Here is a 14,044-nt window from a genome sequence, read left to right as displayed (position 1 = left end):
TGCTATTTGATTTTGGAAGGAATTGCACTTTTTTTTTCTTGATTAATAAGGTTCAATTATTCAAAAAACCCAAACTTGATAGTTTTTTGCACTCCACTGGTAAATATTAATCCCTTTACCTTAGGTCTCATTGTTTGTTCTTAAATTTGTCTGATAATCAACTTATTTTGACTTGTTGTTTTGTTACAGCATGCTCCTGAATATCTGCCTATACCAGGTGGATTGAAAGTTGGTACTCAGATTTTGATTCGAGGTAAAACTCCATATGGTGCAGATAGGTAGGTTTTATTTCAGGTCGTAAACAAGTTGATCTTTCAGATGGGGATACATTGTTTAGTCACCAATAATGTTGAGTGTTAAATCAATACCTTAAGAGATTTTGTTTTACATAATAATAAAATGTAATATGTAGGTTCTATAGACTTGCAGACTGAGTACTTACTCTCAGATATGTTCAAAACATAACATTCTCTTTTTTTGCATTCCTGTCTGCTTGATAATTAGATTCTGTTTTATTGAACATCTATTTCGGGAGAAATTTCTGACAACATAATCAGTGATTTTGAGAAACAGCTGTGTGTGATGAATGAGAGATCTAGCTGAATCAGATTGACCACTGGCAGAATGTAATTTCTTTCAATTCCAGATTTTCTATAGATTTAGTAGAGAGTACCAGTGAAGGAGCTCGAAGTGCTCTTCATTTTAACCCACGAATTGATGAGAAAATTGTTGTAAGAAATTCTTATGATGGCAGCTGGGCTGATGAAGAAAGAGATGTACCGTTTTTCCCCTTTTTGGAAGGAACCAAATTTACTCTCAGGTTATTGGTCACAGATGATGAGTTTGATATTAACATGAATGGAAAAGATTTTATTCATTTTCATCATAGAATGCCATTTAATGATATGTATTATTTGGCGTTAAATGAAGATGCTGAATATTATGATGTGGATATTCAAAATGAAAAGGTGGGTTTAGTTGATATTTAAGACATTCATTCACATTATAGAATGAATAGGTTATTAGAAAAAAGTGTCAATATATAAGATGTAGATATAGGATTCTCACATTCAGTCATAGAAATAAAGTTCTCACAGAGGTTATAAATAATGTGTACAGTTGCCAATACTGGCAACAGTAAATAACTATTGTTGTTATGCTAAAGAAACCATTATTATTATTGTAGTCTTCCCCATTTGATGGAGTGTTTCCAGGAAATGGATTAAAAGAAGGTGTGGCTGTAAGAATAAAAGGTCTTGTCAATCATGGAGCAGAATAGTAAGTAAAAATATTTGATCATTTTTGTGATCAACAAATCAAGTTAAGAACCAAACTTTTCAAGGCTCTTCTGGAATATTCATTGAAGTTTTTCACACCATGATATCATATTTTAACATTACTGATTGTTCAAAATTTAATACAAAGCAAATAGGTTATAATACAAGTTCTGTTTTAATTCTACACAGCAGATATGTATGTTATATATTTATACATCAACTCATCTGTAGTTAAAATTGTTTTTTTTCTTTACAGTTTCAGTATAAACTTTGATTGTGATAGAGATGCTGATAATGTTGGTTTTCAGTTTAATCCTAGACCAGGCAAAGATGAGGTGGTCAGAAATACGAAAAGAGATGGGGATTGGGGTGATGAAGAAACAGATACCCCAGAATTTCCTTTTCAACCAGGAGAGTTCTTTGATTTATTAATCATTACAACAGAAGGAAGGTTTAATGTAGGTTATCTTTATTTAACTACCAATGTATTGCCAACTAACCTGGGCAGTTTCAATTTAAAAGTGGACGTTTGTAAAGAAGTCTCTCTTATTTTATTGCTGATAATTGAGAAAGGTTCCTGATTTAATGCAGTTTACACTTTATTGAAAATAAGATAATAGACTTAGGCAATTTTTGATCAAATTCGCAGATGCTTAATGATGAAAGAATACTGTACACAATTGTCCAAAACTTAACCCAGAATACAGGCATAGTTTATAGAACAGTAAGAAATAAAGTGAAATTGTTTCAAAGTTTTATAACTATTTACTATTTATTGTAGATTTATGTAAATGAGAAGTTTTATATGTTATATAATTATCGTGTACCGGTAGATGATATTAAATACCTCAGAATAGATGGTGAAGTAACAATAGCAGATACAGATGTGTTTGAACCTTTGGTAAGTAAATTGTTGAATAAGTAATGACAAAATTCACAATTGTCTACAACATAGCTAGTACTAATGCTATTGAACATCAGAGAATAACTTGTTCACAGAAATATTGCTGTAACAAAACATGTTTCTGAATAAAAACACTGTATGAATTATTGACATGTATGTTAATATTATTACAGCCTGGTGATTTTAAGAAAGAAATACGTTCTGGTCTAGAGAAAAGTGATATGATAATTGTTAAAGGTTTCTTTTATCCAGAAGGAGACCAGTTAGTAATGTTTTCATTGTGTTTCTCAAAAAGATGATTTATTTTTCATGTAAAATTGGACATTACAGACAAAAAGCCTACTATAATAAGTATAATATTCATTTTAAAAAGTATTTGAACAGGTCCATCCTCATTATTTCATGACATGTTTAAGATTTGTTGTTGTAGATGTATCTAGATGTTCAAGAGGGGACTTTGAAGTAAAATATTTAAATTGTTGATAATTTGAAATTCTATTTGAGACATATTTTACAGTAGAATAATATATCTGAAACTCCATCATTTTGATATGAATTTTTGCTTTACCCTTTTCAAGCTTCAAACCTTTGACTGGATTATAAATTTGACCCTTTTCCAAATATATTTTCTTTGAATACCCTGTTATTTTTATATTTTAATTTTTTGTAGATTTTCTATTAATCTGTTGACTGGAGACTCATATGATGATGGTGATGTAGCATTACATTTCAATCCTAGAAGAGGCGAAGGAGAAGTTATAATGAACAGTAGATTTGATGGAGACTGGGAAACCGAAGAAAGACATCCTAATCCATCGGCTTTCAATGAAATGTTACCATTTGAAGTTAAAATTGTTGTTAAAAGTAATAAATTTAAGGTACGTTGTTATGATATACTGAAGGAAAAATTGTTGAGATCATAGACCACAGTATTGTTAATTGTTCTCACATGATACATATGGGGTCTGCTGCTTGAGATAAGTAATGCCGCTGTCCTGGCAAAATTTCCCTCATTGTACCCTGCATGACATTGCCGGTCTTCATTAGCCCACATGGTGCAGAAAAGTAGACATAAAACTCAATTCATTTCATTCTTTCGCTGCCTAAAGTAAGCTCTTGTCAAACTTGTCAAATCAAGTCTGTAAATGGTTGTCAACTTCATGCCCGTCTGGTGAATTGGTTTACCCATATATATATCTGTTGTCATTTTCAATTTGATTTCTTGTGGTAGACTGTGCCAAAGCGACATTGAAATTGATTATTAATTTTGTTATAGACATATGTTAATGGTAAGAAATTTGAGAAATTTAAAGGAAGATGTAGTTTAGATGCTATTAAAAACATCAATGTACATGGAGAGGCATATATATTTGAAGTTAAACTTTTACAAAGATTGGTTAGTGGTTTACTTTTCATCATATAAATACTTGCTGCCACACACTGTAAGGTTGTTGATATTATTTTGAACAATAAGACATTTTTAATCATATCTGATCTATTTCAAATTTGTTCATGGCAAGCTATTGGTCCATTAACATGTAGTAATTCTATTTTATTCTATTTGAACTGTCCCATATAACATAATGTTGTGTGTATACATTCCTATCATGATAGTAGATTATAATATTCAATATATTGTTGTTGTTGTACTATCTAAATGATATTCTAATTAATAATGATTCTAGGAAAAACCAGTATGTCAGAAGATTCCTGGTAGTTTAAGACCTGGAAGATGGATATTTGTACATGGTACTGCCAAGAAAGATCCTAATAAGTAAGAATAGTTTTATCAGTAGTCACCAAATTAGAATAGTGGAACTGAAATGCACTGTAATCTTTTTTTTTCTGTTCTTGTATTGAATGGTAGCTTTATTAATTCTGAATTGAATATAGTTATTTTCTGAGCATTTACCATTGCCATTATCATGATTGATTTCTAATATTTCTATTCACTCATCTGCACATAATCACAATATAAACGTTTTGAGGGGAATTGCCCTAGACAAATAGTGTTGATTATATCATGATTCTACTTATACTTTCTATTTCAGGTTTGAAATCAACCTTCAGTGTAATGACACATTAAACTATGATGAAACAGACATTGCATTACATTTAAACCCGAGATTTAGTGAAGAGGTCACAGTCAGAAATCATCTGGTAGATGGTAGTTGGGGAGATGAAGAACAAGATCAACCATTCTTTCCATTTGAAGCTGAAGATACTTTCAATATTGCCATTAATGTTCAATCAGACAAATTTAAGGTACATTCAAATAATTTCTCCACACCTGGCTCTTTGGATAATTTCTAGTTTGAATGATCAAGGATAACTAGTGAACTAATTTCATGTCTCTTAATCTTGTTGGCATGTGGAACTTGGCTTATGGATAGGTAACAAGTTAAATTGGTTTTCTCATTGTAGTTTGAGGATCTCTTAGTCTTGTGACTATATATTTTTTAACAAGTCCTGTCTTAAATTATGTTGCAAAATAGAACAAATCCATTATTTTTAGTCTTATATTAGAGAGTTACTGTTAAATATTTGAAGTATGTTACACTGAGAAAAAGTTACAAGGACATAGTCAAAGCTATCTAGGGACAGGAATAAATCAATAAAAACAGTTTCCTCAGTGTGATTAGAGAATGTCTTACCTGTTGTCAATTTATATATTTTAATCTTAGGTGTATGCTAATGGAAGACATTACATTGATTTTGACCACAGAATAGATATTGGTAAAATTTGTCATATCATGTTAGATGGTGATGCAAATTTCTTTGAACCAGAATTTAACTAAAGACATACATCAGGTAACAATAATCATTATGGTTTTCATATACTCGTTTCAAGTTGGTACAATATGGCAAAAAAGTCTCAGGCATTCAAACTTTCTATAAAAGTATTAGTATCTTGTGACAAAAAAAATACTTTTCTGACCAATAGGAGGTATTTAATTTTATATTTCTCTTTTAGATGCTGCACTGAACAAATTGTTTTCCATCGCTTGTTAAATGTTACAGGAATATTTTGCTTGCTATTGTACCAGATATAAACCTATTCAAGGCCAGTAAAGTAACATGGTGCTCATAGATTATGAAGCTCCCCATCCTAATACTGTGATTATTATTTGATGATTATTATACATATATAATTCTTCCAATCAAACTATTGTAAATTATACATTTATTAAAGGTTACTTATTCTGATCTGTTGATCTTATCAGGGACATTGTTTCTCAACATGGTGCTGTGTGCTACAGACTCTGCATGTTTAAGATTTGCTGTCCTGGCAAAATTCATAACCTGTAGTCTTACAAGGTGCTGACAAATATTTACCATTCGTTAAAATCAAAATGCCCAAACACAAAAATAAATTTGGATTATTTAGCTCTTGTTTAATTAAACTAACTCAAGTTTTTTTTCTGGAAATCTGGTGATTCAAAATGTCAATAATTTAAATTAATTTGGAAGAAAAGTATCTCTAAAAGGTACTGATCTAGGATGTCCTATTAATGCTATGTTCTTATGTTGATCATGGCATTTCTAAATAAAACAAAACATAAAATTGATAATTAACAAAAGTAATGTATTCTTAAAATGTTAAAAATAATAATAAAATCTATGGTTAACAAAATGCTTGACTTTATATAGGTAAGCATGATAGAACCAAAGGCACGTATTAAAAATCTACAAATAACACTGTGTGTGATATGATACTATTCTATATTGGATATATTTCTAATGTTAAAGGGGGAGTACGTACAAGTACAAAGTAATATGGTCTGTTTACATACATACATACATACATACAAATATACCTCCTTTTGGTAGACAGAAAAAGGAGGAATCTTTGATTATATGTTTACTTCATTTACTTTTTCAAAAAAAGTCAGATTTTAAAAAAATATCAGTTTTAACTAATTTTACTTTCAGATTTTTGTACACAATTGTAAATATTTCAAATTATTTGACACATACTCCCACTTTAATTAGGTTGATATTATATGTCACATATTGATAAAAGGTGGGTCAGAGTTGAATATTATAGATAGAGGCTAATACAAGGTAATAAGCTTTTAGAATAAAATATGATTTGTCAATATTACTACTGCAAAAACATCAACCAATCAGCAATCTTTGTAATTGCGAAAGTTAGATGTTGGTTTGACAAGATGTCCCAAATAAATAAAAGGCAGAGGTTATGAGGTTATTGCCTGGATACGTCTTATTTTTCCAGAACTAGTCTTCAATGGTATTAATTTTAGTGTTGATTTCACATGCTGCTCAGAAGTAAATAGGCGGATATAAAGTTATCTAATGGTTAAGTCCTTTACGAGAAAAGGTATAAGAGAAAGGATTCACAAACATACTTAATTCATACTATAATCACAGCATTCAACATAGAATTTACAACAGATATTTATCATTAAACAAGCAGTATCATCTTTCATGATACTTAACTGTTTCTTCTTGTCCACACTCATAGTTTACTTCAGCTATTACTATACAATGAAGTTAGTGCTGGGTTGAAATGGGAGACTCACTGTGTAATAATTTAGATATTTCTTTTTTTTGGAAGGTATGAATTCCAATACTTGTATCTATCATACCAGTGTATTCAGTATTTGAAGATGAATATCTATTGTAAACTATAAATAATAAATATGTAATATATACAAGAGTTATAGGCTACAACTACTTATTATATAATAGTTAAACTTATGTATGAGAAACTTTTTGAGGGTTAATTTTCATCTATATAATCATGCCTGACAAATTTTAAGGATGTACATGTACATCTACATATACATAGAAAATACATATTAATAAACTACTCGATTACATTGCACCTGTATGTAATAATATTACCTTTGATTTCTTTTATAATGAAAACTTATTATCATTTCTATTTCTACTATTAAATCTATAAATTTCAACAAGACTTAATGTTTCTTATCTTTCTATACTATCAATATCTTTCTAAAATCCTCTACTTACTCTTTCATACAGTTTATATTGAAAAAAGATACAGAAAAAAATACTGATGAAAAAATGTGGGTATAAGAGTATAAGCAGAAATAGATTTAAAGCACATGGTATTATATTATAAAAATAAGTCTCTGTTTGCATATATCAATCAACATTGAAGAACAACAATATCATTTACCTATGGTGATTATTCCCAGTTCTGATATTTTGGAAATAAAATAATATTTTTCAATTTAGTTTTCCTGTATACATTACATAGATGTCGCTGTTTTTTAGTCACTCACTGAATGTTTTTGTCAAAAGCTCAAATAAGATAGTCTAATATGATGTAAAATCTATAGTCTTAAGTCTGATATGAATAGGAAATAATATAGTTGTTCTTTAATAAGGTACTAAATATTCTGGTCATATGAACAAAGGTATTCACAATTATTTACATTTTACTTCATCCTACTGGTCGTTTGTTCAATCTTCAAGTGAAAGTTTATGATTTAAGCAACTGGGCATTTAACTTTGTTTCTAATTTGGGGGAAATTGGCACATTTCAGATCTAAACATTTATACAGAAATAATTATAATGATTACTGGCAGAAATTACAATAACTCCTTCTTGTTACATTGTTATTCGACAAATCAGTTTTTCTTCTTGGGTTGACCTCTTGGTGGGGTAATAGGTCTGCCAGAATTCAATCCACCATATTGATATTTAGCTTTCTTCTCAGATGGTTTCAATATCTAAATAATAAATTGATAATTGTCAATACAGGATATGCAAAGTATAAAAACAACAGAAAAAAACAAACCAAAATTGTTGAAAGAAATGCATATGAATGTATTATCAGGTTCTACTATGAAGATAATAGAACACAAAGTATAAAAATAAATTTAGAACTTTTGGGCCAAAAGAATTGCCCTTTTAAACAGAAAAGTCAAAGATGGCTATAATGCAATTGTGGTTTATCTTTCATTTCTGAACAGCCATATAACTTTCATTTTTCAACATCACTATTAAATAAGTCTTTTTATATTTAGAGCAAAATGCTGCCAGATTATGAACAACTCGGATGTAAAACATATTATAATTACCTGAAAAGAACACATAAGAGTATCATCAACTGACATCATCCCACCAGCATTGTCAAATTCACCACAATAATTAGGTGCTGAAAACAGAGTCACTAACTGTCTCTTAGCAAAGAATTCATAACCATCTTCCACAACCTACAAATACATTACCACAATAACTATTTTATCTATAATAAAGCAATAGATTGATGTATTTTTCTTCACAGAGCAACAAATGTATGTTTCAAAAGATGTTTACTAAGTTTAAGATACTCCAACCCAGAAATGTAAGTGACCACTGAATTTATTTCCGAAACTTTGGGGAAGCATAGACCCTTCTTATCAGGAAAAGAAATGAATCTGCAACCCATTTCTATTTCCGGAATTCCATATATTTCCAGAAGTCTTACATCTCTATGCAACCTCTCGTTTTACACTATTAGATGCTTGGAAACTTCAGTCCAACCAAAGTCCAACTAATGATAATCAACACTGTCTATCTGATTTTACTGTGAATATGCTTTGTCAACAACACTTTTGAGTCTACATACATTCAAAAAATGTGTTGACATAGGTATCAATTATATAAAATAGTCACATACCTGATGAGCTCTACAGATAAGATCTAAATCATGTCTGTTGAGAAATTTACTGACAACATCAGCACCAAATGTAAAGGAAACTCCTCTATCATTTTCTCCCCAACCTTGTACTTCTTTATCAGGGTCCGACCATAATAAATCACATAATAAACCTAGGAAATAGTATAAATATAAAAAAGTTCTTTTAAAAATACCCTTACAGCATTAACTGAACATTGACTTTTCCACATAATTAACTCCTTGTCAACAGTTCTTCACAATTTTAACAAGATTTGGCCTGTCCATTACTATGTATTCCATGCTTTTCAATATAATCTTAGAGAAAACTGAATTTAGAGTAATAGTATCAAAAATAGCCCTTTCCTGAACCATTTCTATCAAAAATAACTCAAGTTATATCAAAAGAGGTTCATTAAATAAATTTCTATTATAAATGCTGACAATGAAAGTACCTGTGTCGGGCACATCTGTAGGTCTCATTATTCTTCTAATTTGTTCCATAGATTGTAAATCAGGTGATAATCCTAGAATATATAAGATATATAATATTGATTTCTTGTGTTTTTGTGTAGCATTGAATGACATTAGCATTATTACAGTTAATAAATTACACTGATAAATGGTGATAATTATAGTTACTTTTCACTTGTTTTCCATGTTATGATATTTGAAAAATCATTCCCGTTTGCAATGTGTTGTTTTCTATATATTTATAAGGATGCATTCAGTAAAAAGGAAATTAGTTCATGTAAATAGTTGTCAGAAGTGCCAGAAAGCATTGAAATATCTAAATAAAATTGAGTTAGCAGAAAAGGCACTTTCTGTGGTGTTGAAACTGTTAATCATTTAACAGATTTCGGGTAGGATTTTAAGGGTACCCGGGTTCTGATTTGAGATGATTGGTTAACTTTATTAATCTTTAAACTCCTCTTTACTCTAGTAAATAAACGTCTAAATTTGTTTTTGTTGATTGAATAATTCAGAGGTTTATTGTGATGGGGTATCAATTATAGTGACATGACTGTGTTATTTGATTTTTGTGGTCAAGATTATCGAGTCTCAAACCGACAATTCGCCAGATACTGGTCCAAACTAGGTACTCAAAGTTAGTATTTGTTAACGGGTGCTACACATTACAATATATAGCTCAGTGACCTGAATAAGATATTTTTGCTTTTAAGTCATTTTATGTGGCTTATCAATAATACAAGCGATTATCTAATTGGTGATAAGTGATTAAGATGACTCGATGTCAGATTGTACAAATATCCTGAATGTCCGGACTTAATTCGTATGGGACCAAAAAAAAAAGATTACACGGAATACTCAGATGTCAGATATCACAGAGACACTGTACTGTAGTTTAGTTTACCCTGTGTTACAGCTGAAAATGTAGTTTTAGATCTTGTTTTGTTATCTTGAGTAATTAACCAGGATTAAAAGGGTTATTGCTGAAATACCCGGTTCATCAAAAACACTAACCCTTTCAACACTAACTTTCAAAACACTGAAAAATTTACCTCCATGACAACAAAATATCTTCTCATCAATTATAGCAGCAATTGGTAAACAGTTAAAACAATCAGTAAAAGTTTTCCATAATTTAACATTAAATCTCCTCTTACCTAATAAATAGTAAAATAATAGTATTAGTACCAGGTGTTACAGTAATCTGTTATAAATATAATACCTGTTTTACACAGGATATACACACCATATTCTTTCACTTAAACTTAACAGAAGATATTCACATGGGACCAATTAGAATTTTGGAAAACACCAGAAAGTTTTCCCGATGTTCTAAAGGGAATTTGCCAAACTCATATTTCAGATCTTATATTTCCATTTATAATGACACTTAATTATTTCTACTAAAGGGAATTTCAACAATTATATGTCTACTACTAAATTAAATAATCTTTGTTCATAAGATGAATATGTGCAAGCAGATCTTAAATAATGTAACAAAGAAGGAAAATAAGATCAATAATCTACTTACATTCATCGTAAAATCCATATATTCTATTAATACTGGCACATTCATGATTTCCTCTTAATAAAAAGAAATTTTCAGGATATTTGATTTTATACGCTAATAATAAACAGATAGTTTCTAAAGATTGCTTTCCCCGGTCAACATAATCTCCCAAAAATAAATAGTTAGATTCTGGGGGGAAGCCACCATATTCAAATAATCGTAGAAGGTCTGTATACTGTCCATGTATATCTCCTGAAAAACACAAGATGGTAACATCAAAAGATATCTTTTATATCATTAATATTGAGATAAAAATTGGATTATTATTTGTTAAGTGAGTTCAAAGAAATAAAGAGTTTTAGTCAAATCTATGGAAATGGAAATTGATTCTATTGTAATGTGCCATTAATGTGCATATTATCATAGTAAAGTTAAAAACTTCCAGTCAAGTTTGTCAAAAACTGTTGTTAATGTTTGGTTCCCTTATTTTCATTTATTTATATATATATTCATTATTGAATGGCTAATTTTATATAAATCGAAAGCAGAGGTGTTCTAATGATTGGGAAAGATACCAGTTTGTCTGAGCAATAGGTCAATAATTAACTTGCAATTAGCTTATTACATTCCAATGATCGAGCGGTCACTTAATAAAGATATCGGGTCTCACTAATTTTCAAAAGGGATGTGTTCTTTGTTTCATTATCTAAAAATCTAATGTAACAAAACACAATGAATATTTCTAAAAAACGATATCATCAAAAAATATCTGTTTCAAACATTAAGTTACTACTTAAGATTGTGCAGATATGTTCTTCTCTGGTCAGAAATTTGAAGATATATCATGATAACTACCATTATAAGCTTATATCACAATATGGCCATATTTTGGTATTTTTTAAGCAAGCCATCATACAATATAAATTCCTAATCGCTCAGCTCTATTTCTATCAAAAAACACATCTAATTGGTGCTTACCACATATTTTTAAAGGAGCTTCTAATTCAAGTAGAATTGGCTGACTTAAAAATATTTCTCTTGATTTCAGGCAAAGACCCCGAACTTCTGATTCCGACATTTGCACGGTTTTTCCTGGACGACATCCTCGAACTGAAAAATAAAGTTATATTTAAAAGCCTAGATATCCATCTTCAGTAAAATTTGCTGAAGAGCTTGAAACTGTGTGAATTCTGGTCATTGTACTTTATATTACCGTACTTAAAGGTGAGAATGTTAATAACAACCTGGAATTGTGGAAACCTTAATTGGCTTGGAATATGATTGGCAGGGAGAAGTAGGCTGATGCTTTTTTCTTGGTTGTTGTTTTCATCCACACAAAATTAAATGCTAACAACTATCTAGGAAGAGACTACATCCTTAACCATTAGGCTAGTCATTTAGTGCAAAAGTGAGCCTTCTTATCAACTTAACTTATAGCCCTAAGCCAATTTGGTTAAACACTCAAACAGTCATTTAAAGTCGTTATGACCGTTTAGTCATTAAAAGTCATATTTCTAAACTAGATTTATTACAAGATTATAAAACTTTTGCCAATGCCCTTTCAACGTAAAGAACACACAAGGGTAACTTAAAAAACTTATTAGTCATTTATGTATGGTGAGTTTGTCTGTTTGAGTTTATTTTTCAAGTTTGTATTGACGTTTCGCAATTTTGAAACCGACGCCCCTTGTTCGTAATCATAGTAGACATTTGTGCGTGTACAGAAACTAACAGAGTTACAGTTACTTCGTCGGATTGTAGTGCTTGAAGTCATAAATGTATGAAAATTACCTTCAAGAAGTCTCGTAATCAGATTATCAATGTTCAGGTCAGTTTCCGCCATTTTGATATTTGTATGACGTCACTACTTAAACCAATCGGAAATGATTGTCTGTGGAACGAAAAATATCTCAAATAGTTCACACCTGATGGGAATCAATGTAACTAAATGTAAATCCAAATATTCCAAGAATACATGTAAGTGCCCGTGGTAAAATCGAATATTCAATAATTTTCGGTTGTTAGGCTTTGTTGTGACCCTTTTCGTAGCAAATAATAACGAATTTACCTCCCTTGACGCACTAATGGGAGGTAACTCTGTTAACTTATTCAGTGGAGGTCAACTTAGTGTGAACTTTTCTACCACTGGATTTAAATGTGCACGGCATATGGATTCCTCGTGCCCATATGGTACTTATCTTTCTGTCAAAGTTTATTCAATGACCGAATAAATAGAAAGAATCTGTGAAAGCAAAATTTGCTATAAGCAAAATTTGGGAGAAAGGGAAGATAACTATCTTAATCTAAAATACATTGCTGGCTATTTTTAGATTACCGGTACCCTATATACCCTATTATTGATAGAATTTTAGATTAATGTGCGTAATCATACAGGTCTTATTCTACTAGAAGAAGATACGAGAACCAATTCTGGAGCAGTATTTATAAACTAAAACTAGTTTTGTATAAGATGATAACTTTAACTTCAGACTTTAAGGTTCAGATCACATCATTTCGTGTCTGTTGATCTACCTTCAATTATTGATGTCATCAATATGAGTGACAAAATTTGGTGCTGACACAATTCATTTAATTTCCATAAGTCAAAAGTCTAAACAAAGATTCAGTAACAGTTTATTAAGATTAGTATGGGACTTACAGATGAGACAGTACAAAATATACAGAAATGAAAAGTCCACATATTGATAGAAAATAAAAACAACAATAATTTACATTGTGATAATTTGAACAGAGTGAGTCATATATATTTTGATATAGACCTTATTCAAGAATAGTTATATAATATCATATGATTTCATAAAGAGTGATATACTTGAAGTAACCATTAAAATAAAAGTTTACAGCCAAAATCGAACTAAAAGCTTGAGTATATGAAATATTAGTCATGGTCTTCTAAGACAATATCATGTTTCGGTTTCAAAGTCATATAATCACCAGAAATAATCAATTTACTAACAGGACCAAAATATCAAATTTACATTAACTATGGATAAGAAGAAGAATGGTCAGCCCCATCTGTGAAATAATAATTATATAGAATATATTATAAATTATTATCTATATCTATCTCTACTCACTAATATCATGGAAATAGAAAAAGAGATTTAAGCATTTCTTGTCCTTTCAGCAGGACCTGTATCTTTATAATATTTTTTTGCATCAAAACGTCTTAAATTTATTTATCAACTGGATGTTTACATGAAAAAAT

General features: G+C 30.2%; 2 protein-coding genes across 2 annotated transcripts; one reads left to right on the top strand and one right to left on the bottom strand.

Annotated features, from left to right (window-relative positions):
• Positions 1–644: 644 nt before the first annotated feature.
• On the top strand, positions 645–4,979 carry LOTGIDRAFT_123780 (hypothetical protein; the record flags this gene model as incomplete). The annotated part of the gene is made up of 5 exons (XM_009060990.1): positions 645–972; positions 1,740–1,784; positions 3,877–3,955; positions 4,233–4,446; positions 4,866–4,979. Coding segments are annotated over 5 exons (780 nt in total), but the record flags the coding sequence as incomplete, so codon positions are not given.
• Positions 4,980–5,223: 244 nt separating this feature from the next.
• On the bottom strand, positions 5,224–12,658 carry LOTGIDRAFT_192316 (hypothetical protein; the record flags this gene model as incomplete). The annotated part of the gene is made up of 8 exons (XM_009060989.1): positions 5,224–7,905; positions 8,257–8,391; positions 8,838–8,989; positions 9,290–9,361; positions 10,358–10,462; positions 10,837–11,067; positions 11,794–11,925; positions 12,607–12,658. The coding sequence occupies 8 exons, from the start codon at positions 12,656–12,658 to the stop codon at positions 7,804–7,806; spliced, it is 981 nt and encodes a 326-aa protein (XP_009059237.1). The 3' UTR covers positions 5,224–7,803.
• Positions 12,659–14,044: the final 1,386 nt, after the last annotated feature.

Source organism: Lottia gigantea (genome assembly GCF_000327385.1).
Source record: "Lottia gigantea unplaced genomic scaffold LOTGIsca_45, whole genome shotgun sequence".
NCBI classification, from domain to species: Eukaryota; Metazoa; Mollusca; class Gastropoda; family Lottiidae; genus Lottia; species Lottia gigantea.
Note: the sequence above shows the minus strand (reverse complement) of the source record. Positions and strands in the feature narration are given on the sequence as shown.